The sequence below is a fragment of the Panthera leo genome, chromosome A2 (genome assembly GCF_018350215.1).
Source record: "Panthera leo isolate Ple1 chromosome A2, P.leo_Ple1_pat1.1, whole genome shotgun sequence".
Classification (NCBI taxonomy): Eukaryota; Metazoa; Chordata; class Mammalia; order Carnivora; family Felidae; genus Panthera; species Panthera leo.
Genome location: NC_056680.1, coordinates 149,651,381 through 149,676,325, shown reverse-complemented (window position 1 = coordinate 149,676,325; position 24,945 = coordinate 149,651,381). Strand labels below are relative to the sequence as shown.

General features: G+C 39.0%; 1 protein-coding gene across 3 annotated transcripts in view; it reads right to left on the bottom strand.

The window, feature by feature from the left end:
• The window catches only part of NUP205 (nucleoporin 205), a 119,211-nt gene that overhangs the window by 33,016 nt on the left and 61,250 nt on the right, over window positions 1-24,945 (bottom strand). For all 3 annotated transcript variants that reach the window (XR_006198951.1, XM_042925644.1, XM_042925635.1), the window contains 17 exons: window positions 24,790-24,940; window positions 23,416-23,621; window positions 21,181-21,363; window positions 19,739-19,789; window positions 18,685-18,894; window positions 15,572-15,671; window positions 15,015-15,152; window positions 13,696-13,885; window positions 12,832-12,952; window positions 10,402-10,483; window positions 9,693-9,857; window positions 9,258-9,382; window positions 4,567-4,681; window positions 2,444-2,593; window positions 1,806-1,877; window positions 1,059-1,216; window positions 475-555 (listed from right to left, as the gene is read on the bottom strand). Coding sequence is in view for 2 of the 3 variants with exons in the window: in XM_042925644.1 (XP_042781578.1) it covers window positions 475-555; window positions 1,059-1,216; window positions 1,806-1,877; window positions 2,444-2,593; window positions 4,567-4,681; window positions 9,258-9,382; window positions 9,693-9,857; window positions 10,402-10,483; window positions 12,832-12,952; window positions 13,696-13,885; window positions 15,015-15,152; window positions 15,572-15,671; window positions 18,685-18,894; window positions 19,739-19,789; window positions 21,181-21,363; window positions 23,416-23,621; window positions 24,790-24,940 (2,298 nt within the window). In the remaining variant the exon portion in view is untranslated. The remainder of the gene's footprint in view (window positions 1-474; window positions 556-1,058; window positions 1,217-1,805; window positions 1,878-2,443; window positions 2,594-4,566; window positions 4,682-9,257; window positions 9,383-9,692; window positions 9,858-10,401; window positions 10,484-12,831; window positions 12,953-13,695; window positions 13,886-15,014; window positions 15,153-15,571; window positions 15,672-18,684; window positions 18,895-19,738; window positions 19,790-21,180; window positions 21,364-23,415; window positions 23,622-24,789; window positions 24,941-24,945) is intronic.

Below are 24,945 nucleotides of genomic sequence, written 5' to 3'. Positions count from 1 at the left end.
TAGTATCTACTTACACTTACTCTAGAGCACTGGAATTGCCTAAAACTCAAGTTCAAGGGCATGTCTCCCTGACATATCTTTTATTTCTTTGCTTCTTGCTTTGGCCTAGCCACCTGTGTTTCCATGTGTGTGGTTCTTCTCACCTGACCTCTAACCCACTGCTCCCCACCTGTGATGAAAAACCACTCTCTCTTCCCTCACCGACAGAGAACAAGGGAAGTCTAATACACAATATGGACAGGTTGCAAATCCTAAACTAGCCTAGCAGAAAAAAAAACGTTACTTACTCTGGCATCCAGATATTAACTTCAGTTTAGTTTACAAGTTTTAAAGTCAAAAATGGAAGATTCCATTAAGGTTTAATTTCAAGTAGTTTACTAACTGATGAACTACAAGTCAATTTACAGTTTTGTCTTCTAACTGGCAGTTAAATAGGTAGAAGATTCAAACTAACAAGTTCTCAATAGGGCTTACCTCCATCAGGAGAGGTCTCTGTCCTATGGCTGCCATACCCTGGAGGGCATTTACTTCAGCTACAAGGACTCTATGAAGAAGCTACAGAATTGAGAAAAGAGTGAAAAATCAGACCATTTCAGAATAATAACCTCTAGCAATTACTATAAACTGCCTTAGTGGAAACAGTTTTGGATACCTCTATATATAATCTATAAGTGACTCTGTTCGGTCTCCAGTCAAAAACATTAGGTGTCCCTCACATTACTGAGTGGGACCAAGGAGCCTCTGTGGCAGGTAAGTTAGCGCAAATGCCCTTGGATATCTTCTTCCTATTAGTGAGACCATTAGCAGTTAGCTGGTAGAGAGTAAAACCATTCCATAGCTAGGTGGCATGACTACTATCAGGAAGGTGATGGGGAACCTTTTAAAGAGGTAAAGCTAGTGTCGCCTATTCTGTTTCATTTCCCTGCTGTTAGAAAAGTGAAAACCACAGTCTAATAAACCAATACGCTTATCAGAAAACAACTGCATGGTTCTCTTTTTGTCTGAGGACTCAAAGTCTAAACCACTTGATACTGCACACACTTTAAAACAATCCTTACCTTGACGTTGCAGACTGTCTGTCCCCGTAAATTCTTGTGTTCACAATTAGCAATAACTTGCTCGATCTGGGCCCGATCAAAGAAATCCAACTGCAAAGGCTCAGGGATCTCCTGACTGAAGTCAATCGAGTCAAGAATGCTTAGAATCTTTCGACGTACTAGAAAAAATAGAAAGTGGTTCGATTTTATTTGGGATGGTGAGGAGAAGAGCAAACCGTTGTACTCAGCTCACTCTCAAAGATAGTGCTAGGTTCAATAAAGGGAGTTGAGGGGGTACCTGGGGGGCTCAGTTGGTTAAGCGTCCAACTCTTCATTTTGGCTCAGGTCATGATCTCACGGTAGTGAGATCGAGCCCCGAGTCAGGCTCTGTGCTGAGCATGGAGCCTGCTTGGGATTCGCTCTCTTTCCCTCTCTATCTGTCCTCCCAGCTTACGCTCGCACTTTCTCTCTCAAAACAAATAAATCAACGATGGGGGGGGGGAGAAAGAAAGGATGTTAAGCCCAGAAATGGAAAACTGTGTTGAAATCTAAATGTGATTTTATTTCTAATACATCCATTTGCAAAAACATTTTTTCCCATTCATTCATCCTAGTTATAAAAAAGTTATTTCTGAATGACAACTAATCCTTTCTATAGCTCTTCTATACCAGTTCAGAATTTGCAGATACAGGTGTCATAATTATCTCTTCAAATTTAAGCAATTTAATATATACCCATAAATTTATTATAGATTCAAAGGGTTTTACCTTTTGTAGCAGTGTCAAAGTGAAGGAACCCAGAGACAGACCTATTTTCATCTTCTATTCCTCCTTCACCATCTGTTAGAGCATCAATAATAACAGATCAGGAAAAAGAACAACATACTCATAAAATTTATTTGGAAATAACAAGGTATTTTTTTTTCTAGATCACTGTTGCTAGGTCAGAGAGCCCTCTGCAAATGGATAATTGAAATGCAAAGATGATGAGAACTTACCAACATTCATCTAATTCTTTCTGTCCCCAGGAGATCCACTTCACAATTGTAAAGAGGATAATCAGAACTCCCAAAGAGGCAGGACCCATTCCCACCAATGCGATGATTAGAAAAGCTTATGTTTAATTTGCATGTATAACACACATTAAAATACCTTGGGTCATCCTGGCTCAGTGTGGCAAACTCCACTGAATATTTGAATATAGCAGAACGCGGATGCTTCAAACAATAATCAAATAGCAATTATGGGATGAATTTAAAAATTTTGCGTTTTAAGGAAAAAAATTCTAAAGACGGAAAGAACTTGTTTAGCCTACAATCACATGCTAAGCGCAAGACTGCGGCCCATGCCTTCACAAGGACCGGTCAGCAGCACAAGAAAACAAATGGCAACATGTACACACTCACCTGAGTATGGTCTCACAGGCATGTCGTCCAGTAAGAGATGTAGGAGCCTCTGGGTATGTGACCGCTGACGATTCAGAGAAGTTACCCGTAGTTCTATTGAGGCAGTCTTCATTAGCCATGACATCTGGTTCAGCATAGACATTTCATACTCTGCAAGTTAAATACATGAGTTTAGTTTCCTAGAGTATAATAACAGGATCGTAACAGATCTAAATTCCTTAACTCGTCAGATATTTGCTCACATAAGTAACATACTCCATAATTTATGAAACTTGGCATCATAATAATTTATCACCCTGGAAGAAAATTAAAAAAGCAAAAACAAAAAATAAAAAAAAAAAAAAAAAAAAAAAGCAAAAACAGATGCTAAGAGAAAAAAAATAAGCACGTCCATGTCTATAAAGATGAGCCAAAGCAAATGAAGAACAAAAGAGAATCAATTTTCCATTACCAGGATAATTTCACACTTATCTATAAAATTCTAAGTCTGTCCTACTTTGACATTAACACAGACTTCATACTTAAAAACAAACACTAATTCTCAAATATATAACTTGTAAAAAAAAAAAAACGCCCTAATATGCAGTTTGACTTTTATTTCATAAAACAAATACCCAATGCATAATTTTATGATCTCTCTTAAGATAATCCAGGACATGTGATTTCACATATAATTAGGGTTGGTCTTCACAGCATAGCAGCCGCAGCCCTGCGCTACCCTACGGCTGTGGGCCTCAGAAAGGGCTACAAGGTGACCAAGAGCATGAGAAAGCTGAGGCACAGCCACCAAGGGCACCTCACCAAGCACTCCAAGCTCACACGGGCCATGAACTGAGAGGTGTGTGGCTTCACCCCACAAAAGCAGTGTAGTGTGAGGCTGCTCAAAGTCTCCAAGGGCAGGGGGGCTCTCAAGTTCATCAAGAAAAGGGCAAGGACACGCATCAGCACCAAGAAGAAGAGAAGAACTTAGCACATCCTGGCAGCCGTGAGCGAAGTAGCTGTCACGAAGGACTGAGCCCCTCCCCACTCTGCGCACACTGAAACGTTTCCAGAAACAAAACCAAAAATGAAACCTAAAATCAGGACTGGGAATCACTTATACAAGTTTCTGACTCCACTATTTTTAATATGCCTGATTTAAAGTCCTAAATTCTAACAGTATAAACATAAAACACACCAAATAGTACTACAACCACCACCCCTACCACCACAGTAACAGGCAAAACTCGTTTTTTTTAAAACTAGGTTGATTTTTAAAAGACAGATACAGTAAGAGACAAAGCATTAACTTTTCTTTCTAATTAGGTATAAAGGAGGGTTGCTTAAAAAGCTTATAATATAAACAGATCTTAGAATTAAAAATAAGACATGCTTATTATGAAAATGAAGCGAAAAATGTTTGTCATTAGATAATTCCCAAAGTTCTCTCATTTCATCACTCTAAAACGTGGATTAGAAGCAGATAATTACTAGTAATAAAAATTTATTATGAAATCCGTGAGCTTACACTTCCCAGAACATAAATACAAAAAAAAAAACAAAAAACCTTAAAAAAAACTCCATGGACTGTAACTGTCTAGATATAAATCGAATTCAGAAAATTGTTACAAATTGATCAGAAAGAAAATTATATAAAGTAGAATCCTATAAAGAGAGGCAGCCTGGGATTGCGTTGGTTAGGTCAATAAACTCAGTTATTTCCACTATACTTAGCTTTCTATTTCTCATTTCAAGATCTCAAGTGGTTTCAATACGTACACAAGAAACAAAAGTAAAACAAGACATTTTAATTAAACACCGTCACTCAAAAAATCTAAATTTCCAGAATCTTCTCAGATAAATATTTTCTTATCTCTTCAACACAATTTAAATATTTTATTTGGTAGTATAAGGATCAAATTCCATCCCTGACAAGCTATTTTTAAATAACTTTATGCCAGCAGCTAGAACATGAGGCTTCTCAGTGACAAATTACAAAAGCAACCCAAAATAACGAAAAAAGCAAAGTAACAAAATGAAACGGAATTCCACAAACACTGTAACTGCTACCCTGAATGTTATATAAATAAAATCACATAGACTTCACAAATTAGTTATAACAATATGGGAAAATAATGTCCTACCTTTGTTAGAAAAAGGTAAATGTTGCAACTGTGAAAATAAGAAATCCTGGCTGGTTCTCAAGTACCTCATAGTAGGACCAGATGTATCAGAGCACGCACACAACTGATATATCACCTAAAGAGTTAAAATGAAGTAAAACAAATCCACAAATCATTTCTTTTGTGTTATAAATTTTAAGTTGAAAGGTGAACTTAGATTTACTAAACAGAAGCTAAGACCCATCAATAACTTAAGAAAAATGGATAAACACAGATGCTCACTTATAAGCAATCATTAGCACCCCAACTCAAGAATATAGATTGGAATAGTGCTGATGACATTATTATACAACTCATGTTTAAGTCAACCTCAGTATGTTCATTAATACATATAGTTAATTAAAAAAGTATAGTAAAACAGTTAAGTATTTTAACTATTACTAATAACAAATCACTTGGAAGTAACTTCTAAAAAATTTTTTTAGCGTTTTAATTCACTTTTTGAGAAGCAGAGAGAGACAGAGCACGAGCAGAGGGGCAGAGAGAGAGGAAGACACAGAATCTGAAGCAGGCTCCAGGCTCCATTCTTTTTGATCCGACGCGTAGCAAAGAGTCCAAAGCAGGGCTCGAACCACGAGCCGTGAGATAATGACATGAGCCAACATCGGCCACTTAACTTAATGAGCCAACCAGGCACCCAGGAAATAACTTCTAAAAACCATACTTAATTTAGTTGAACCTTAGGAAGGTAATAAACTTACCAGGATTGAAGTAATCAAAAAAATTACAAAGAAATCCAGATTCAACTAAATAACAAATATAAACTCTAAATTAAATAAAAATTTAACAGAAAATAATAGAATTGGGGATAAAGGCTTGCTTTTGTATAAATATAAGAAATACCTATAACATACATAAAACTCTCCATTAGGTATATGAGTATCATATACCTAAATAGATAAAAAGGCAAAAAACATCTGAGAGGAAGGAAAAAATATATAGCCCACCATCAAAAATTGTCCATCCTTTTTAGTGATAAAAAAATTAAGGGGCACCAGCATGGCTCAGTCCATTAAGTGTTTGACTTTGGCTCAGGTGATTATCTCAGTTTATAGGTTCAAGCCCCTCTTCGGGCTCTCTGCTGTCAGCACAGAACCTGCTTTCGATCCTCTGTCCCTCTCTTTCTCTGCCCCTCCCCTGCTTGCACTCCCTCCCTCTCTTTCTCTCTCAAAAATAAATAAACATTAAAAATAAAAATTAAGGCCTCACTGGCTCAGTCAGTAGGGACTGCAACTCTTAATTTCGGAGTCACATGAGTTTAAGCCCCACATTGGGTATGGATCGTACTTTAAATAAATAAATAAATAAATAAATAAATAAATAAATAAATAAATACTCAGTCAATAAGGCAGGCCTCTTAATGTAAACAGCAAAATTTTTAACTATAAAAAGCAAATCCTGGAGTGCCTGGGAGGCTTAGTTGGTTAAGCATCAACTTCAGCACTTCAGCTCAGGTCACGATCTCACGGTTCACGAGTTCGAGCCCCACATCAGGCTCTCTGCCGTCAGTGAAGAGCCTGCTTCAGATCCTCTGTCCCTGCCCCCCTCTTTCTCTGCCCCCTCCCACTCATGCTGTCTCTCTCAAAAATAAATAAAACATTAAAAAAGCAAATCCTAGTATTTGGCAAAGTGGTAGTGAAAACTTTCATTTGTGAAAGATTTATTTTATAAATACTTATTAGATGCTTTCCATGTAAAAGGAATTTTAAATTCATCTGTTATTGGCTCTACTTAATGCATACTAAAATTGTCAAGATTACTTGCAAATTAAAATCTGAAGTCATGGGGCACCTGGCTATTTAATTATCAGTCGATGAAAATGTCGGGACAGAGGCTTACAGGGTTCTAACCTATGTTTTCTCTGGGAGCAATGGTTCAATATTCGCCAATTCAGTGTTCACTGTCAATTTATAAAACCAGTAATGACAATCAACTGCAAAACCATGTCTGAAATTATATTCTTTTTTTAAATGTTTATTTATGTATTTTGAAAGAAAGAGAGAGAGAGAGAACGAGTGGGAAAGGGGCAGAGAGAGAGCGGGAGAGAGAGAATCCCAAGCAGGCTCTGCACTGTCAGCACATAGCCCGGCATGGGGCTCGAACTCACGAACTGAGATCATGACCTGAGCCAAAACCAAGAGTTGGACACTTAACTGACTGAGCCACCAAGGCACCTCTGGAATTATATTCTTTTTTTTTTTTTTTTTAATTTTTTTTTTTTTAACGTTTATTTATTTTTGAGACAGAGAGAGACAGAGCATGAACAGGGGAGGGGCAGAGAGAGAGGGAGACACAGAATCTGAAACAGGCTCCAGGCTCTGAGCTGTCAGCACAGAGCCCGACACGGGGCTCGAACTCACAGACCGTGAGATCGTGACCTGAGCCGAAGTCGGACGCTTAACCGACCAAGCCACCCAGGCGCCCCTGGAATTATATTCTTAAAATAAACAAAAAACAACAAAAGTAACTAAAGGTGTTTGTTAGAGCAAAGTAAAAACTTGGATATAATGTCAAAGTTCATACAGAGAGGGGGAAAGGACACAAAACTGTCAGTTGAATGTAACTATACAAACAGGTATACACAAGGAAAAAAGGTAAGAACACAAAGTAAAAACTTAAATAGTTCTACTGCAGATGCATGTTGTCTTTCAAATAGCTTTGACATTATTTTTGATACTCTATTAACAAATAAAAATTTGATAAGCTGATAATGAACGTCTTCAAACAAAACAAAATCAGTCAATCGTATCAGATGATCAGTTAAGAAGATACAAGAATAGAGGCTCAAAGATGTGGGACAAGTAATATATTAGGGGAAGGACACAGAAAAGGAGTTCCCAAAGCACTACTAGCCATTTTACAAGCATGTGCCTAAAAACCTCCCTAGTTCCCAAGACCAGGCAAGAAAAAAGTCCATCCTGAGAGGAGAGAGCACAGGTCTAAGCTCGATCTCAACTTCTGCACCCAGAAAGTTGCATACTGCCGGGAGAGGAAGGTATCAGTAAGGTCCAAACTAGTTCCCTTTGCTACAATCAGAGTTATCTAAACTCACAAACTCTTCAAAGTTTGAATTTTTTTTCTGAAGCAGAGTGTAGTATAAACCTATAGGTGAAGGAAGCATCTTTCATGAAAAATGGAGCAGTGCCTCATTAAAATGCAGATTCTGACTCAGCGGCCTGGAGTGGGGCCTGAGATTCTGCTCTAACAAGCTCCCAGGAGTGCTGCTGCTGAGGCTGGACCACGCTTGGAGTAGCAAAGTCACAGAGCATATGTAATAAGCTGGCAGACTGCTGGTACAGACATGCTTCCTTTGGCCAGTACAGTGTATTAAAAACCAAAGAATCTGGCAAACCGGGACCCACATGCTGACATGGTGAAAACTAGCAGTGCACGTGCTTCCCGGTCTGCCAGATCCTCCTCCTCCTCCTCCCTCTCCCAACCTTTTTGTCTTACATCTGGCTTCATTCACTTACTTCACCTGCCTAACTCCTTTAGCCTAGATGATTAAGCTTATCAACTGCTTCTATCTAAATATGTCGAATTCTGTGATGCTGTTAAAATGTACATCAAGTTGATTCCCCCATTAGGGAAGAATTCATTTTGATTCTAGTACTTACAGTGAAGGACTGTCTGGACAGCCAGGAGATAGAAGAAAATAGAAGGGAATTACAAAAAGAGAAACAGGAGAATAAAGAAAAACGTCCAGCTCGCTAGAAGTCAACGATGCCTCTCTTATGGCAATGTAAACCAAGGCGCTACTGAAATTGAGAAATGAGTCGCATCCTATAAAGCCTAGTTCTTAAAACACCAAATGAATGAAACAAGAAATAATCGTAAGTGAACACAAGCAAAGCAGAGGTTCTCATCCTAGTTTAAACAACTGGACTTTCCACCACCCTACATCTAGCTCCAGAGCTGCAGGATTCACATGGTTCTTAAAAAGCGCTTTCGGGGGCGCCTGGGTGGCAGTTAATAGTCAGTTAAGCTAACAGGTAATAGTCAGTTAAGTGCCTAACTCTTGGTTTCGGCTCAGGTCATGATCTCACGGTTCGTAAGTCTGCGCCCCATTTTGGGCTCTGTGCTGGTAGTGAGGAGTGTGCTTGGGATTTTCTCTCTCTCTCTAGGTCTCTGCCCCTCCCACTCTCTCTCTCTCTCTCTCAAAATAAACTTAAAAAAAAAAAAAAAGGTACTTTCACCCACATCTTACATTCTCAGTTAAGCCTCATAACAACCCACTGCACAAACTAAAAAACTCAACAGAAGTTTTGTGACATGCCCAAGGTGATTTAGCTAACTAACTAGCTAAATCACAGAGATGAGAATCAGAGGTCTTCTGACCCAAATCCACTGCTGTCTTCACCAAAAAGAAACAACATGCAACAGAACCACTGGAAACTTTCTACGCTAGCAGGTCAAAATCCACCTCGAATTTTCTCTCATTTTTCAAATCAGCAACACATAGGATCTGTAGATCTATAGGATCTGGGGGTCTCTGTTTTATGGATTTAATCTATATATGAAAGACAAGGCAAGCTACCAGATAAACTCATTTCAACTCAAGTCTTATTGTTATACTTCTGCATATGTGATATATTCAAGCATCTAGTTAAATTTCTTCTACTAAGTGCTATGAAGTGCAGCCTTCTGTATACCTGGTAACATAGCTCAGCGAGTTGAGGAGATTCTCTCACTGCCACTGGACCTGTTCTCCCTTCAGTTCCTTTCTCCAAGATGTTTAAAATGGCATGAAGGCATGTTCGAGGGCAACCTAAGACTCCTACGTGAAACCAAAAAGAAATTCAACTTTTAAATTTCTGCATTAAAACATTAAAATACCTTTAGAAAAGTTAAATTCCATAAACATATGTTCTACTGTAAACACCCTTTCAAATACTGACACCGAAAATTAATAAATGCTCATTTTCCAAGGCTTAATTTGTCCAGACTTTGTCTAAGTCCTAAAGACTGACCTACCACATGACCTCTCACTTTCAGTGAATTATCCCATGAGTCCAGAACTCAATGAATGATCACTTAGCTAAACAAATACGACAAGAAAGAAATGTCCGTGTGTCTTATGGCTGTACCTGGGTCCTGTAGGTTTGTGGTACTGACAGGCTTCTTCAATTCAAAGCCCAACAGGTAGAGAGCAAGATTGGGTGGATTGCGCTCCAGAGAGGTTATGAGAAGATTCAAGATGTGGATTCTTGTTTCCTGACGGATTCCAGCTAGTTTCTTCTCAAGTTCTGATCCTTCGTGTGGAAACCCACAAAACAAAATTGCAAAACAAAACAAAAATCAACATGAGCCACATTTAAATATATATAGCTTGCATTCCAAACCTCCATGTTTTTCTTCAAGTTTACCTCATCAGCCATCACAGTGAGTTCACATTTGTTGAAGAGGTTTCCACAAAACCTTACAGGTTTGTACCAGCAGATTTCCAAACTTCTCTATCATCGCCAATAGACAGTTAACGGTTTTCTTTATATTAAGTATTTATATAAAGTAAAAAATGAATACATTAATATAAGACATACTCTCTCCTAGGGGCGCCTGCATGACTCAGTCGGTTAAGCGTCCGACTTCAGCTCAGGTCATAATCTCACAGTTCGTGAGCCTGAGCCCTGCGTCGGGCTCTGTGCCGACAGCTCAGAGCCTGGAGCCTGCTTTGGATTCTGTTTCTCCCTCTCTCTCTCTGCCCCTCACCCACTCACACTCTGTCTCTGTCTCTCTCTCTCTCAAAAATATACGAACATTTAAAAAATTAAAAGAAAGAAAGAGAGAAAGACATACCCTCTTCTAGACGTACAAATTCTTCTGTGTCTTCACTATCCAGACATTCCACAAATCCAGCCATCAACTTCTGACTTACACTCTGGAGTCATATAAAGATTTGTTAAAAGACAAATTTATAAAGTTCTTTAATAATGTGAGAGAAACTATGATAAATGTGATATACATTCACAAACATTTGTCTCTAAAGAAAAAAGGCAAATCTCTAAAGTATTTAGGTTTCAGTTACACTTTTAATAGGAAACTCAGTACCTGAAATAGTAGTAAGTTAGCTCTCTATAGAAATAATTGAAGAACCAAAATTTTCTTTAAATGTTTATTTATTGTGAGGGAGAGAGAGAGTGCAAGCAAAAATGGGGGAGGGGGAGAGGGGGGAGAGAGAGAGAGAGAGAGAGAGAGAGAGACGGAGGGAGGGAGAGAGAGAGAATCCCAACACAGGGCTCGATGTCACAGGCGTGAGATCATGACCTGAGCTGAAATCAAGAGTCAGATGCTTAACCAACTGAGCCACTCAGGTGCCCCAAGAAACAAAATTTTTAACACTTTCTCGGTTTCAAAACTTGCTTCCCCAATTTTCTTTCCCAAAGAATCAAATCAGTTTTAAAAAAAAAAAAATACATTAAATTGCCATCTCATGACCTCTTCATTTATATACCCAATGGTATGGGATCTTAACTAAAATAAAATATAAAATTCTCATCTTCTCTCTTTACAAATGTTTTGCCTGTCACCAGTTTTATGTTTCTGGGCTGAGAGATTAGATACTACTTACTGTCCTCGAAGAATATAGCAGGATGTTAAAACTGGTCATAATAATTCATACTCAAATGTATATGAGTGAGGAGCACCTTGACTGACTCGGTTAAGCATGCAACTTCAGCTCAGGTCATGATCTCACGGTTTGTGAGTTCGAGCCCCGCGTCGGGCTCTGTGCTGATAGCTCACAGCCTAGAGCCTGCTTCGGATTCTGTGTCTCCCTTTCTCTCTGCCCCTCCCCTGCTCATGCTCTGTCTCTGTCAAAAATAAATAAACATTAAAAACATTTTTTTAATATGAGTGAGCTGAGAACCTCACCTACTACGTCCCCTATCATGTAGTTTTCAAGAACCTCATCCAAAGGCCAGATTAGACATCAATATTTTACTATAAACAGTGGTTCTCAACCTGGGTGGTACTGACACTCCAGATGGCACTTTGGGAAATATGTGACACCAGGGGCACCTGGGTAGCTCAGTGGGTTAAGTGCCCAACTCTTGATTTCAGCTCGGGTCACAATCTCATGGTTTGAGTTCAAGCCCCATATTGGGCTCTGTGCTGACAGAGCAGAGCCTGCTTGGGATTCTCTCTCTCTGCCCCTCCCCTGCTCATACACTTTCTCAAAATAAATAAATAAACTCAAAAAAAGACAAAAAGAAATATGTGAGAGCCTTCTGAGTTGTCACAACCAGAGTTTACTACTGACAGACAGTGTTAGGGGACTAGGGATGCTAAGAGTCTTGCAATATGAGCAAGAGTGACACACAAAATGAAGATCTGTCCCATCCAAAATGCCAGAGTAGTCCCTGTTTTAAAACACTGCGAAGGAGGACACAACAAAATATAACTAGCTACAAGCAGTGGTTTCTAACATGAAGATACAATGGGACAAACGCCTACAAAGAGGGAAAAAAAGCAGCAGATTCCCCAATAGTAGCTATTCAGCGAGCTATTCGGAATAGAAAGGGACTATAAATTGGATTAAATGAACATCTGAAAACTGTCTATAGTGCAATAGCCAATGAAGTGACACAAATGTAAGTCACCAGAAAGCCACAGAAGTAGACAACTCAACAGTGAGAAACACTGAGAATTGCAGAGGCTCCCTCAGATTGTACCCAACTGACAGAGGGAGAAACAACAGATGCAAAATACAAGCAGAAGCTGCACTTACAAACCTTATCACTTCAACTCCTCTATTAGAGGAGCAACAGTCCCGCTACGCCCTCCTGTCCACGCACGACAGCACAGACAGCACAATCACACACTACAGCCTGTGCACTGTCACTGCGGATAGCGACATCCGCAAACACGAATCACAGCCCAGTTGATGAACAGGTTTCACCGTCATACATAAATCTACTTACTCTCACAAAATTTTTTCATAAACAAGAATATGATTCCTCTAATAGACAACTGTGACTTCCATACGTACTCAGAATGACCCATAAGAAGTAACAACATGGGGTGTCTGTGGCTCGGTCGGTGAAGCATCCGACTTCAGCTCAGGTCGTATCTCACAGTTTGTGAGTTTGGGCTCCGCATCAGGCTCTCTGCTGTCAGCATGGAGCCTGCTTCAGATCCTCTGTCCCCATCTCTCTCTGTTTCCTCCCTCTCCCTCTCTCTCTCTCAAAAAATAAATAAACATTAAGAAATAACAAGAACATCAGTTACCTGGTCATGTGTGAAATCTCCAACCAATTTTATCTGAATATTGGAGTTACAAGAGATACAGCAGAGGATCTTGGCACTTTCAAAAGCCAATTCGGGATTAGTATTGCCATGATATAGGTATCTTTAAAACAAGAAAACATTTGAGGAAAAATGTGACACAACTTTTGGCTTTTAAAACACTCTTCTCAACAAAGAACATATAGAATCAGGGTCGTAGAGCACTCTTGGGTAAATTAGACAATGACTTCCATTCTAACTAGATACAGTCTATTACGGGTTGAACTGCATTCCTCCAAAATTCAATCGCCGATATCTGAACCCAAAGTGAACTTTTGGAAACAGGGTCTTTGTAGACACAGTCAGTCAAGTTAACGTGAAGTCATTAGGGAAAACCCTGGTCCAACGACTGCTGTCCTTATTAAAAGGGGGAATTTGGAATAGACACGCACACAAGGAGAACGCCATGTGAAACTGAAGACAGTAATCAGGGTGCTGTCTCTGTAAGTCACAAAACAAACAGTGCCAAGCAAGCCACTGGAAGCTAGGACATATACAGTGAGAAGTTTGCTCCCTAGCCTTGTCCTCCGAACACCCAGTCTCCCTACAGGAGACAAATAGTACCAAAGTAATGTCATTTTATACTTAGAAATGTTTAGGAACAGAATCCATTAAGGAAGAAGAAAAAGAAATTGTAAAGGTCAGAGAAATTAAAATCAAAGGGGCTAAGGAAGGTAAGAACAAAATGAGCCCCACTTACCCCACTCGCCAAGTAATGAATGAGAGATCTGATCAGATTTGGAAATCAAAGGTAGAATGCCCACGTGATTTTATTTAGACATTTTTCTACCTACAAATGTAACTTACCTGGCAATATTCACCACATTATCAGCCTTCTTAGTTCTGGGATTGATTCCCTGTAATAGCTGTTCTAAAGGAGAGACTATTAGAGCTAGCTGACTCTCTCTTAGAAGATCCATAAAGAGATTTTCCTTTTGCAGAGTAAGATTGAGAAGGGCAAGGCAGTGCTGCACTGCTTTCTCCAGATGTTTCTTCCCTGAAAAAAATACAAAGAAAATTAGAAAGTTCTACATGAATCTTAAAAACATATAGTTCTTAGGAAAACAAGCTAAAGGACAAATTCTGGACTCAAAAAGCCCTCAGAAGATCACTTACAGCAGCAACTTCATAAAACTGTTCACTCGAGCAATTCACAGTAATTTGGTAACTCAGGATTCTTTGTATGCAATGGCCTCTCGTCATTTTCCCTGATCTCTTCCTTGATTATTTAAAGCAATGGTTCTCGGATGGGGGTGATTTAGGCCCCAGAAGACACCTGGCAAGGTCTGGAGATACTTTTGGTTGTCACAACTGGGAAAGCACTACAAGGATCTAGTGAGTAGAGCCTACAAAGCACAGGACGGCCCCCACAACAAAGATTTTTATCTTTGAATGTCAGTGTGAATGGTGCCAAGACCTAGTAAGCGATTTAGAGTGATACATGCTCATTGCAGAAAACGTGCAAATAAAGAAATTGAGAATTTGAACAAGGATCACCCATAAACCCACCATTCAAATTTAAAATACATGGGCTCTAGAGCCAAACTGCCTAAATTCAAATCACAGCCCTAAAACTTGCTGCAGATAAAGATGCAAAACCTCTCTCTTGCACAATTTCCTTATTTACAAACTGGAAGTAATAACATCTACCACAAAGGGCTTTTGTACAGATTAAATGTGTTAAATGTGCTCTTAACAGCACCAAGTACATACGAAGCACTCAATAAACCATGATAATTAGCAGTAATAATGATATTAAGTGAAATTTATCAAACACTATGTATCAGGCATGATAGTAAGTGCCTTGACAAATACCATACGGACAAGAAACAAAAAGTACATTAGATTTAAATGTAAGCACATTAGAGACATCAAAGTGAAAGAAAGATCATTATAATTACCTATAAAAGACCATGCAATGAAACACAGTTCTACTGACAGTCTCTGTACCTTACTCTTTCACTTTTAATATACTTCGCTTGTATGACTCACTGAAACCACCACTGTGGATACAGAGAATCTTACAGTGAAAAAGGACTTCAAAAATCATCTCTTTCAAACCTCCATTTATAAAAAAAGAAAATATCAAAACTGTTTTCAAGACGTTAAGACATTCAGGCACACACCAGGGAAAGGGGCATAGGTATCCAGCTGCTTAACGCCTTCCTCCAGCAAACTAAGAGCAAGCTCCAACGTTGGTGACTCATTCAGAAGATGATACATCAGACTAAATCCTGGTGGTTTGTAGGCTATGATTTCTTCTCCTAAATAGAACGTAACACAGTCCAGGAGATGGTCAGTTAGTATTTTTGTCATACCCTTGATTTATATGAAATATATGAGACTTGTAAATTAAACGGCATCTAAACGGGCTACTTTCAATTTAGAGACAATGGCATAAACTGTACACAGTGGTAATTCCCAAAGGGCTGATTTGCTCATAGTAGTTAGTTACCTATGTTAACTCCTTAAAGGATCTATAAGGAGGTGTTCTTTCTTTCATTCAGCAAAATTTTACTTTATTTTCTCTTGCTCAGAACAATTAAAATAACTAAAACAATGTAACAAAAAAAGATTATATCCCAACTTAATTCATTAACTTAGAAATAATCTGTATCTTATATATATAAGTTATAAATAGCTTTATCAATAGTTGACAGCATACTTGGAAGTGATAAATTACCTTGTAATTCCACAAACTGGTCTACAAAATCTTCAAGTTGAGGCTCATAATCTCTGAGCAATTTATAAAACACTTCCAAAACAACCTCAGCAACTTCCCACTATAGAAAGAGACAAATATTACAGTAATAATAAAACAGTCCAAGGTGATGGCCTTATTAAGCTTTTCATTCCTCCCACTTTTCTCCAGAACGTGACTGAAGTCCCTTCTCCAAAGTGTCAAATATTTCATATTTTCTCTAAAATTCTCAGGTTGTAAAGGGGCCGAGAAATCATCTAACCGCCCTTATATCACAAAGAAAGCTAATGAAGCTCAGAGCATGAATAACTTCCCCAAACCATAAAGCTTGGTAGCAAACATGCTGGAAATTAAGCCCTGGACTTCTATTCCCAGACCAGTATTCTATTTTATATGACTCTAGCCAAACAAGTTAAGAAGACTCAAGGGGCGCTTGCCCCTAATGGATCCATTAATATCTTTTTGTTAAAAACAGTTTTTTAAGGGGCACCTGGGTGGCTCAGTTGGTTAAGTATCCAGCTTTGGCTCGGGTCAAGATCTCATGGTCTGTGAGTTCGAGCTCCACATCTGGCTCTGTGCTGACAGCTCAGAGCCTGGAGCCTGCTTCTGATTCTGTGTCTCCCTCTCTCTCTGCCCCTCCCGTGCTTGTGCTCTTTCTCTCTCTCTCTCTCAAAAATAAATGTTAAAAAAAATGATGTTTTTTTAAATTTTTTTTTTCCAACGTTTTTTATTTATTTTTGGGACAGAGAGAGACAGAGCATGAACGGGGGAGGGGCAGAGAGAGAGGGAGACACAGAATCGGAAACAGGCTCCAGGCTCCAAGCCATCAGCCCAGAGCCTGACGCGGGGCTCGAACTCACGGACCGTGAGATCGTGACCTGGCTGAAGTCGGACGCTTAACCGACTGCACCACCCAGGCGCCCCCAAAAAAAATGATTTTTAAAAGCTATATAATGAGGAAAAATATTTATGCCAAAGGAAAAACACGTATAACAGTATAGATGGCAAAATTAAAACTTTGTTCTAAAAACAATTCCACTGCAAAGAATTTATTAAGGCTGAGGCTGGTAACTGCAGTTAGGGTGGTTTTTTAAATTATTATTTTAAAATAATTTCCACTACACATAATTTTATCAAGGCTGAGTCTAGGAATTAGGATTATACAGTGATTTTTTTTATTATTATTTTTAAATTATCCACCTATCTATATTTTCCAAAAACTTCAAGATCATTTATTTAAGTAAAAAAGGCTTATTATCACCACATAATGAATGATTTTCGGATTTATAAATATATGTACTAGCTCTATGTCTATGTTATTTATCTCAATGTAAAGCACTGTTTTTGTGAGAAGCTACTGTTCTAAAATACAGTGACAGAAGTTAAACCTGAAGAAGACTTTCAAGTGAAAAGAATCCATGAAGTTGAGGAAAAATGCCTGAGGGTGAATATGTTGGGGTGGAACTGAAATCAGTGGTAACCAGGGGAAACAGCAGCACTGGAAGGGTCCAGATGCATGAATGAAAAACAGTAACCCCTGGCAAGAACATGGCTGACTCAAGATCTAAACCCTTGGGTCATAATGACCTTTTTAAGAAAAGGCAAATAAGGTACTTGAGACAAGTATGAAAACGTATCGGAGCATTTTGCTGAAGAGGTCACAATTACCAGCATCCATTATTCAGCATCTGAAATGACTTTTATTAACAAGGCATGGCTGCTGTCATTGTTTTCATCCAATAAGGAAATAGATGTTAAAGAGGTAATTTAAGGACTTAAATGTACCCCTCTCCCAGTATTTAACTATGTGAGAAGCAAAAATCATAAAACAACAGACAAAAAATGAGTTTCAGTTATTTGGGACTAAGTATTAGAAACAAACTGTGTCCAATGAAAGGGTAATAATGAATACGTACACCATGCTACATACAAGTAATGATTATGCAATCAATGAAGAGATGGTTTTCAAAGAATCTTTGATGGCATGAAAAAGTGCTCATGATACTGTATTTAGTGGCCAAAAAGAGATACAAACGAATGTTAACTGTCTCAATTTAAGCATATGTGTGTGTGTGTGTGTGTGTGTGTGTACACACATATGGATATACGTATATATGAAGAAGGATACGTTATCCTTCCTTTGGCAACAGGATTATGGATAATATAATTTCTTCTTACATTTTTCTATAGTTTCCTAATTGTCCCAAATTAGCACAAAATTATTTTTATAATCACTAATATAACAACAAATAAACCCAACAGGTTCAAAAACAGCAAATTATAAAGTAGAAATGTCCCTACAAGATACATCCAAGCGTATTCTGCGAGGCAATAAACAATATAATAGACTAAGCGAATTACGTCGCAACCCGAAAGGGTCTCTTCCATAGCTTAGTGGTTATGAGCTTGAATCTGGAATCAGAGTCCTAGGTTCAAATCCTGGTTCTGGACCTTAGGCAAGTTCCTTAACCTTGCTAAGCCTCCATCTGTAAAATGGGAATGTTCATAGTACCTGCCTCACAGTAATAACGGAATTACGTAAGATGATATATACAGTAAGTTCAGTTGCGAGTGTGTCGCAACCAGAGGAAATACGTATGTAAATGTCAGTGCTCCCTCAGCCTCCATCCCTGGCAAACATAACTGACAGATCACACACAATACGTCTTCCTATCAAGACAAGGCTCCAAAATCCAGAAGTGCTACTAATCAAGAGAAATTGGTGTGCAAGTTTCAACTTATTTCAATCTCTAAACTAAATCACCTCAATAAAGGATGATATGTTTCCAACTGACAAAGGTGTGACATTTTTGGTTCAATTTTGGTCAAAATTTGTTCAGTTAAGGATCTGAGTAACTATGAATTTGTATCAATTGAATTACCGGTCACTAAAAAGTCAGTGCTTTGGTTTTAGTGCCCAAATTCATTTTTTTTCATGCACATAAACTAATCAGATCACGGACATCTCTGTGTTAAAACTATGAATTTTACTGACTGCCAAAAGCTAAAATGAATTTACAGCATCTCATACCTTTAATAAGAGAAAAAGCAGCAATAAATGAGTAAGGAGAAAATAGGTTTTCTCTGTATATTACCTTTTCAGCTGCTCTCCTGTAAGCTCTTGTGCGGAATCGGAGAAACACAGAATCTCTAAGGAACTGTAAATAAGGGTCAAAGCCAGGGGGCCTCAGGCCAGCACCTAAATTAGAAGGAAACGAGCTCTCCACCAGGGTACTAATAAGCTGGCAAAAGGCCCGAGTCAACGGGTATTCTTCACACCGGGATTCTATTTCATTTAGTTCAACCTTCCAAAAGAAAAAATAAAGAAATTTAGTAATATGAAACCATCAGCTATAAAGTACACAACATTTTGCAGACATTGACTCACTAGTATTGAGCTAGTCATCATAATTATCATCACACCAAAAGATACGTTATCTCACCATTCTTCATTTAGAGGAAAAGACACCACAGTATCATATAAATTGAATTAATCAGATGGAAGAATTTCAAATTCCCATGTATTGTTCCCAGGTGTGAATTAAAAATAGAAATCTTCTATGTTTCTTTATGAAAAAGAGAGGGGGAGTGTAGAGAGAGAAGCAAAGAAACTAAAACAAGTAAATTCTCACTTCAGGTTGACCCAAGTAATCCAATTAAACTGGGTTTAACGCAAACTTGCAGTTTGGGTGGCTGCCGTAGAACATCCTTCCCCAACTCTGAAACCTGAAGTATTTTGGTTCCTTTCAGGAAAAATGTCATGTCCATTGCAACACTGACCAGACAACACTTCAAATGAAAACACATTAAACTTGAAAATTATAAGGAGGGGCACCTGGGTGGCTTGGTCAGTTAAGCGTCCGACTTCGGCTCAGGTCATGATCTCACGGTCTGTGAGTTCAAGCCCCGAGTCGGGCTCTGTGCTGACAGCTCAGAGCCTGGAGCCTGTTTCAGATTCTGTGTCTCCCTCTCTCTCTGCCCCTCCCCTGTTCATGCTCTGTCTCTCTCTGTCTCAAAAATAAATAAACATTTAAAAAAAATTAAAAAAAAAAAATTATAAGGAACCTCACAGGGTATAAGAATACTTTTTGCTAACTTTCATCATGTGAATGTATGAGTAGAGCATTTAAACTCAAAGGAAAACTTTACCTCGATACCAATCGCTTGCCTCTGGCTTGGAACCCTTACGGTCTGCAGTATCTTAAAATAATAAGAATGAGATGTTAGACGCATTCCCTACTCCTCAATGAAAAGCAGTGACTCTGTAATATAAACAGTCATATTCACACCCACAGGTGTGTGTATCTTATGATGCTAATCAGAGAGGACAATTGAGAAGTCTCTGATGGACTTTCATCAGCATCTGTGCAGGGTTCAGGTAGAAGCTCCAATTATCTGGGCTTCAGAAAACTGATGGTTTCTAAGTGCACATGAGATGTATTTTCAGCAAATTTCCTGAGATATTCCAGGAATGAATCTTAAGAGGATTTATGGGACAAAAATCTCACCAGTGTTCAAGACCAGCCCTACTATTAGCACCAGAAAACCAATAATTAAATTTGTCAAGAACAGGTTTGAACAGGTTTCTTATGTGGGCAAAAGTTTTGAGTTTAAGCTGTTCCGACCTGACCTTGCTAGGAACATAGAGCAGTATATGGTATAGTTAATTACGCTTAATGTCATGTTACTTGACATTCTTACAAGTTGAAAATATACTATCAGGCAGCAGCCTTTAAAAAGAAGTCTTGGTCTAAGGATAGAAATGTCTAAACCCACTCATACTGCATTTTCGTTATAAAGGAGCAGTATAAGCACTCAGGACATGAAGTACTGACACACTTTGAAATGCAAAAATGAAGCATTAATACTAAACCAGAAGTGACTCAGCCTCTCGGGACATACCAGCTCCCTTCATTTTGCTCTTGCTAAGTATCATTACATCTTCAGGACACAGGTTAGAAAATAACTAGAATATTTTACTGCTTCAAAACAAAGTTACAATCACCGGCACCTGTATGTTGCAGTGTTTTTTAGACAAACACATATTCCATCTGACCATTTTCCTAGAGTTATTTCTGTAAAGCACATCATTAGTCTCCTTTTTAAATTTAGCATATACATTGAATAACTACGCCTTCACAGAAAAATGCCAATACGCTTTACGTCTAAAGAAAGTTGAAAGAGAGATTCTTCATTCTTCTCGTGTGGGACAGGAGGACACAGACGAAGCAAAAAAGAAAAGCGGATGTTCCCCACATTTAATGAGTACAAATAATGCCTGAGGGCTCTTATCCTCCTGGTCTCAAAGACGAGTTGAGGAATTCTGTCCATTTATTAATTTCTCACAGACACTGCAAAACAAAGTCTTAAGAGAAGAACCCATCTCCAGTAACCTAGTGAAGCTGTCGACTGATCCAAGAGAAAAACCCAAGGTGGTTCGTTTCTGCTGCCATGCTCGGTACTACAGTCGTAACTGTCTAACTGGGAAGGTCACAGTATACTGGGAGTTGCGAACTGGATGCTCTTGCTTCTGCCACAGTATCAAGCCTCACTTTCCAAACTGTAATAAATAAGAGAGCTTGTAATACTACCTGAGTGTATTCCAACGACTGCCAGAGGGAAGCAGCAATTTCAGGAGATTTTCCAAAAGCTGCAAGGGTCTTGAGCAGCTCTGCTTTTAGAACAGGGGGAATGCTGCATTGCAGGAGTCCCAGGATCACCACAACCGGGGTCCACTGAGGATGCTCACAGAGTGCCAGACGAGCGTTTTCACTCTGGGAATTGAACACAAAAAGAACAAGAAGGACTTTCCATTTTTAAAAGCTAAGAAAAATGACCAGCAATAATCTAAATTGCTAGCACTTATACCGAGTATTCAAAGGCCTAATACATACTAAAACAAAGAGAAGCTTATGGCTTATGTGTGAAGTCTATCAGTGGATCATATCAGATTACTGCTCAGTCAATGTAAAGAAGAGGGGAGAAACAGCCTTTTACAATTCCTTTTATAGCTCTAAGCGAGGACAATAATACATACGAGATAAATGGTCGGCCAGGGTCACATAAATCTTAACCTAAGCACTGTCAATCCTGCCTGAAACAATGTAATATATTTTTTACTATATGAATAAATGCCATTTCAATTTTTGAGAAAAAAATGAAGATATATATGGTATCAAATACCACTCCGTTTTAATTCAATAAGAAGTAATTACTATCTTCATGTTTTAATGTTTAATAATGTTAATCCTGGAAAAACTACAAAAACACTATTCCTATCTTCAAGACAGAATGTCTACACAACTTTGCTCTAGGGTATAAGAGAAACAAGTAGAAGAGATTTCTGAGCAGAGAAATTATATAATGAAACTAATGTTTCTTATGAAGACTAATTTGGGGGGCTCCTGGGTGGTCCAGTTGGTTAAGCATCTGACTCTTGATTCTGGCTCAGGTCATGCATGGTCCCCCCGGTTGGTGAGACTGAGTCCTGAGTCAGGCTCTACACTGGCAGCACAGAGCCTACTTGGGATTTTCTCTCTCTCTCTCTCTTTCTCTCTCCCTCTCCCTCTCTTCCCCCCGCCACCCCACCCATCCACTGTTTGCACATGCTCTCTCTCTCTCAACATAAATAAACATTTAAAAAAAATTTAAAGACTAATTTGGCAGTAGCAGGTGAGATGGTTTGGTGTAAGGAGAGAATAAAAGAGTAATTCAGTAAATAACTTTTCTTTTTAATTAAAAATATTCTTGGGGTGCCTGGGTGGGTCAGTCAGTTAAGTGTCACACTTCGGCTCAGGTCATGATCTCATGGTAAGTGAGTTCAAACCCTGTGTCCGCCTCTGTGCTGACGGCTCAGAGCCTGGAGCCTGCTTCAGATTCTGTGTCTCCCTCTCTCTGCCCCTCCCCCCGCTCTCACTCTGTCTCTCTCTCTCTCAAAAATGAATAAACATTAAAAATAATGATAATAAAAAATTTCTTGGGGCAGGGCACCTAGGTAGCTCAGTTGGTTGAGCGTCTGACTCTTGATTTTGGCGCAAGTCATGACCTCATGGTCATGGGATCCAGTACTGCAATGGGCTCGGTGCTGAGCATGGAGCCTGCTTAAGATTTTCTTTCTTTCTTTCTTTCTTTCTTTCTTTCTTTCTTTCTTTCTTTCTTTCTTTCTTTCTTTCTTTCTTTCTTTCTCTCTCTCTCTCTCTCCCCCCCCCCACCCCCCATCCCCTCCCCTGCTCTCTCTCTAACTAAAAATTTTTTAAAGTAAAAATTGAAAAAAAATTCTTGGGGCACCTGCGTGGCTCAGTCGGTTGAATGTCCGACTGTTGATATAGCTCAGGTCAAGAACCTAGGGTCATGGGATTGAGCCCCACATCAGGCTTTGTGCTCAGTGTGGAGCCTGCTTAATATTCTCTCAATGTCTCTGTCTCTATCTCCCCTTCCGCCCCCTCCCCTGCTTGTGCTTTCTGAAATTAAAAAAAAAAAACAAATTTTTTAAAAATATTCTTTACGCATAGATACACACCAACAAATACCTACGCTAGGGAACCTTCTAGAAGGATGTGAATCCAAACACTGATTCTTATTTGCCCTTCTATTTTCTTTCAGGCACATGCCATTTATTATTTTCACCTTAGCTGACGGCAATAAGTAGAGCTACCGTTACATCCTCTGAAGGTAAAGAAGCACAGAGCCTAAAAACAGAATTCTGTGTGCAATACTCATCACTTATAAACTTCAAGCATTTCACAAGCGTCTGGGATCTTCTTAAAATGCCCCCGTGCTAGAAAACAAATAAAATTACACTCTTACATACTGTGGATGATAATTACCCAAGTAATGATGGTGGATGTGAGCTGTAAAAAGGCAATCAGTCCATCCTGCTCCTTCTGGGTGATGCCACGTGAAGGAAGGTGACGATACTGGACACTATCTGCACTTGGAAGATCCTTCCGGAGATGCTCATGGTAGAGCATTAAGGAGTGGAAGAAATGTTCCCAGGAAACAGGACTGCCACCTGTTCCCTGAATATTTTCAACTGTAAAGAAAGACAGCATAAAATTTTCTTTCAAAAATGTCTATGCATTAGCTTGGAAATGGAGGGAGAAAAAAAACTGAAAACAATAAACTGTGCCTTTATCCTAGATAAGCAGAGTATGTTGTCTTGTCTAGAATAAGCAGTGTGTTGAAAACGGGGTAGAATCCATCTGTGAGCTCAATCTCTGGATTAATTTTTCTTCAGGGCTAAGAACAGGTGGTACCCAGGCACATGCAAAGGTAAATTACTTGGATGTCAGTTACCTATTTTATATCCATAAGAGTTCTCTGTGTTGTCCTGTGACTACACGGGGCTCCTTTCCCCAACAGCTAATTCCCAAACGTGAGCTTAAATTCCCACAGAGAGAGATAAGGACAGTCTAGATTTGTAATTTACACTACTCCACTACATACCAAGCACAGGGCAAGATAAGCAGGCCTTGACAGAGTAGTCAAAACACTGGCCTTGGAGCTAGGCAGAGCTCAATTCCAATCATGGGACCTACCAAGCAGATGTTTAATAACTATTTCTTTCTCTTCTCTTTTCCAGTGTTTCAATTTAACCAGACTCAAGTCTGAAAATTAAATGAGGAAATTGGGAGAGGGTTGACAGAGAAACTGTAAGAAGAGAAATTTAGAAAACAAGTACTTATGAATTAAAAAAAATCAAAATCATATGGCAAGGGTATATAGTATGCACTGAATACCAGATGTGTTCTTGGAAGTTTTTATATATCAATTCTGATTTCTTAAACTGAATTGTATTTAACAAAGTCAATGGTAAAACTCCCCAACCTATGAGACCATAATTAAGGCATCACTATGCATAAAGTTCCCAAGGTACTCCTTTCCCATTATCATAAAAATAATTTATACACCTAGTAAAACTTAGTACAAGTAACCAATATTCTTTAACAGGCAGGGGAATAGTGAGTTCAAGAATGTCATGGGGCACCTGGGTGGTTCAGCTGGTTAAGCGTCCGACTCTTAATTTTGGCTCAGGTCATGATCTCACAGTTCGTGAGATTGAGCTCCATGTCAGGCTCCATGCTCACAGCACACAGCCTGCTTGGGAGTCTCTCTCTGACCCTCCCCCGCTCATTCTCTCTCAAAAAACCCAAACAAAACAATGTCACAACAAACTCAGATAACATCCAAGTTTCTCTTACCGTGACTACTACCGTTGACTTTAAGCAAGCTGAAACAGTAGTGGGCGCACTGGGGCCCATTGGCTAATCCTTGGAGCATTTTCAAATAAGGAATGTAAATCGTTGGAGGCAACAGGTCACCCATTTGCCTAACAAACTTTGACAAGACGACCTGAA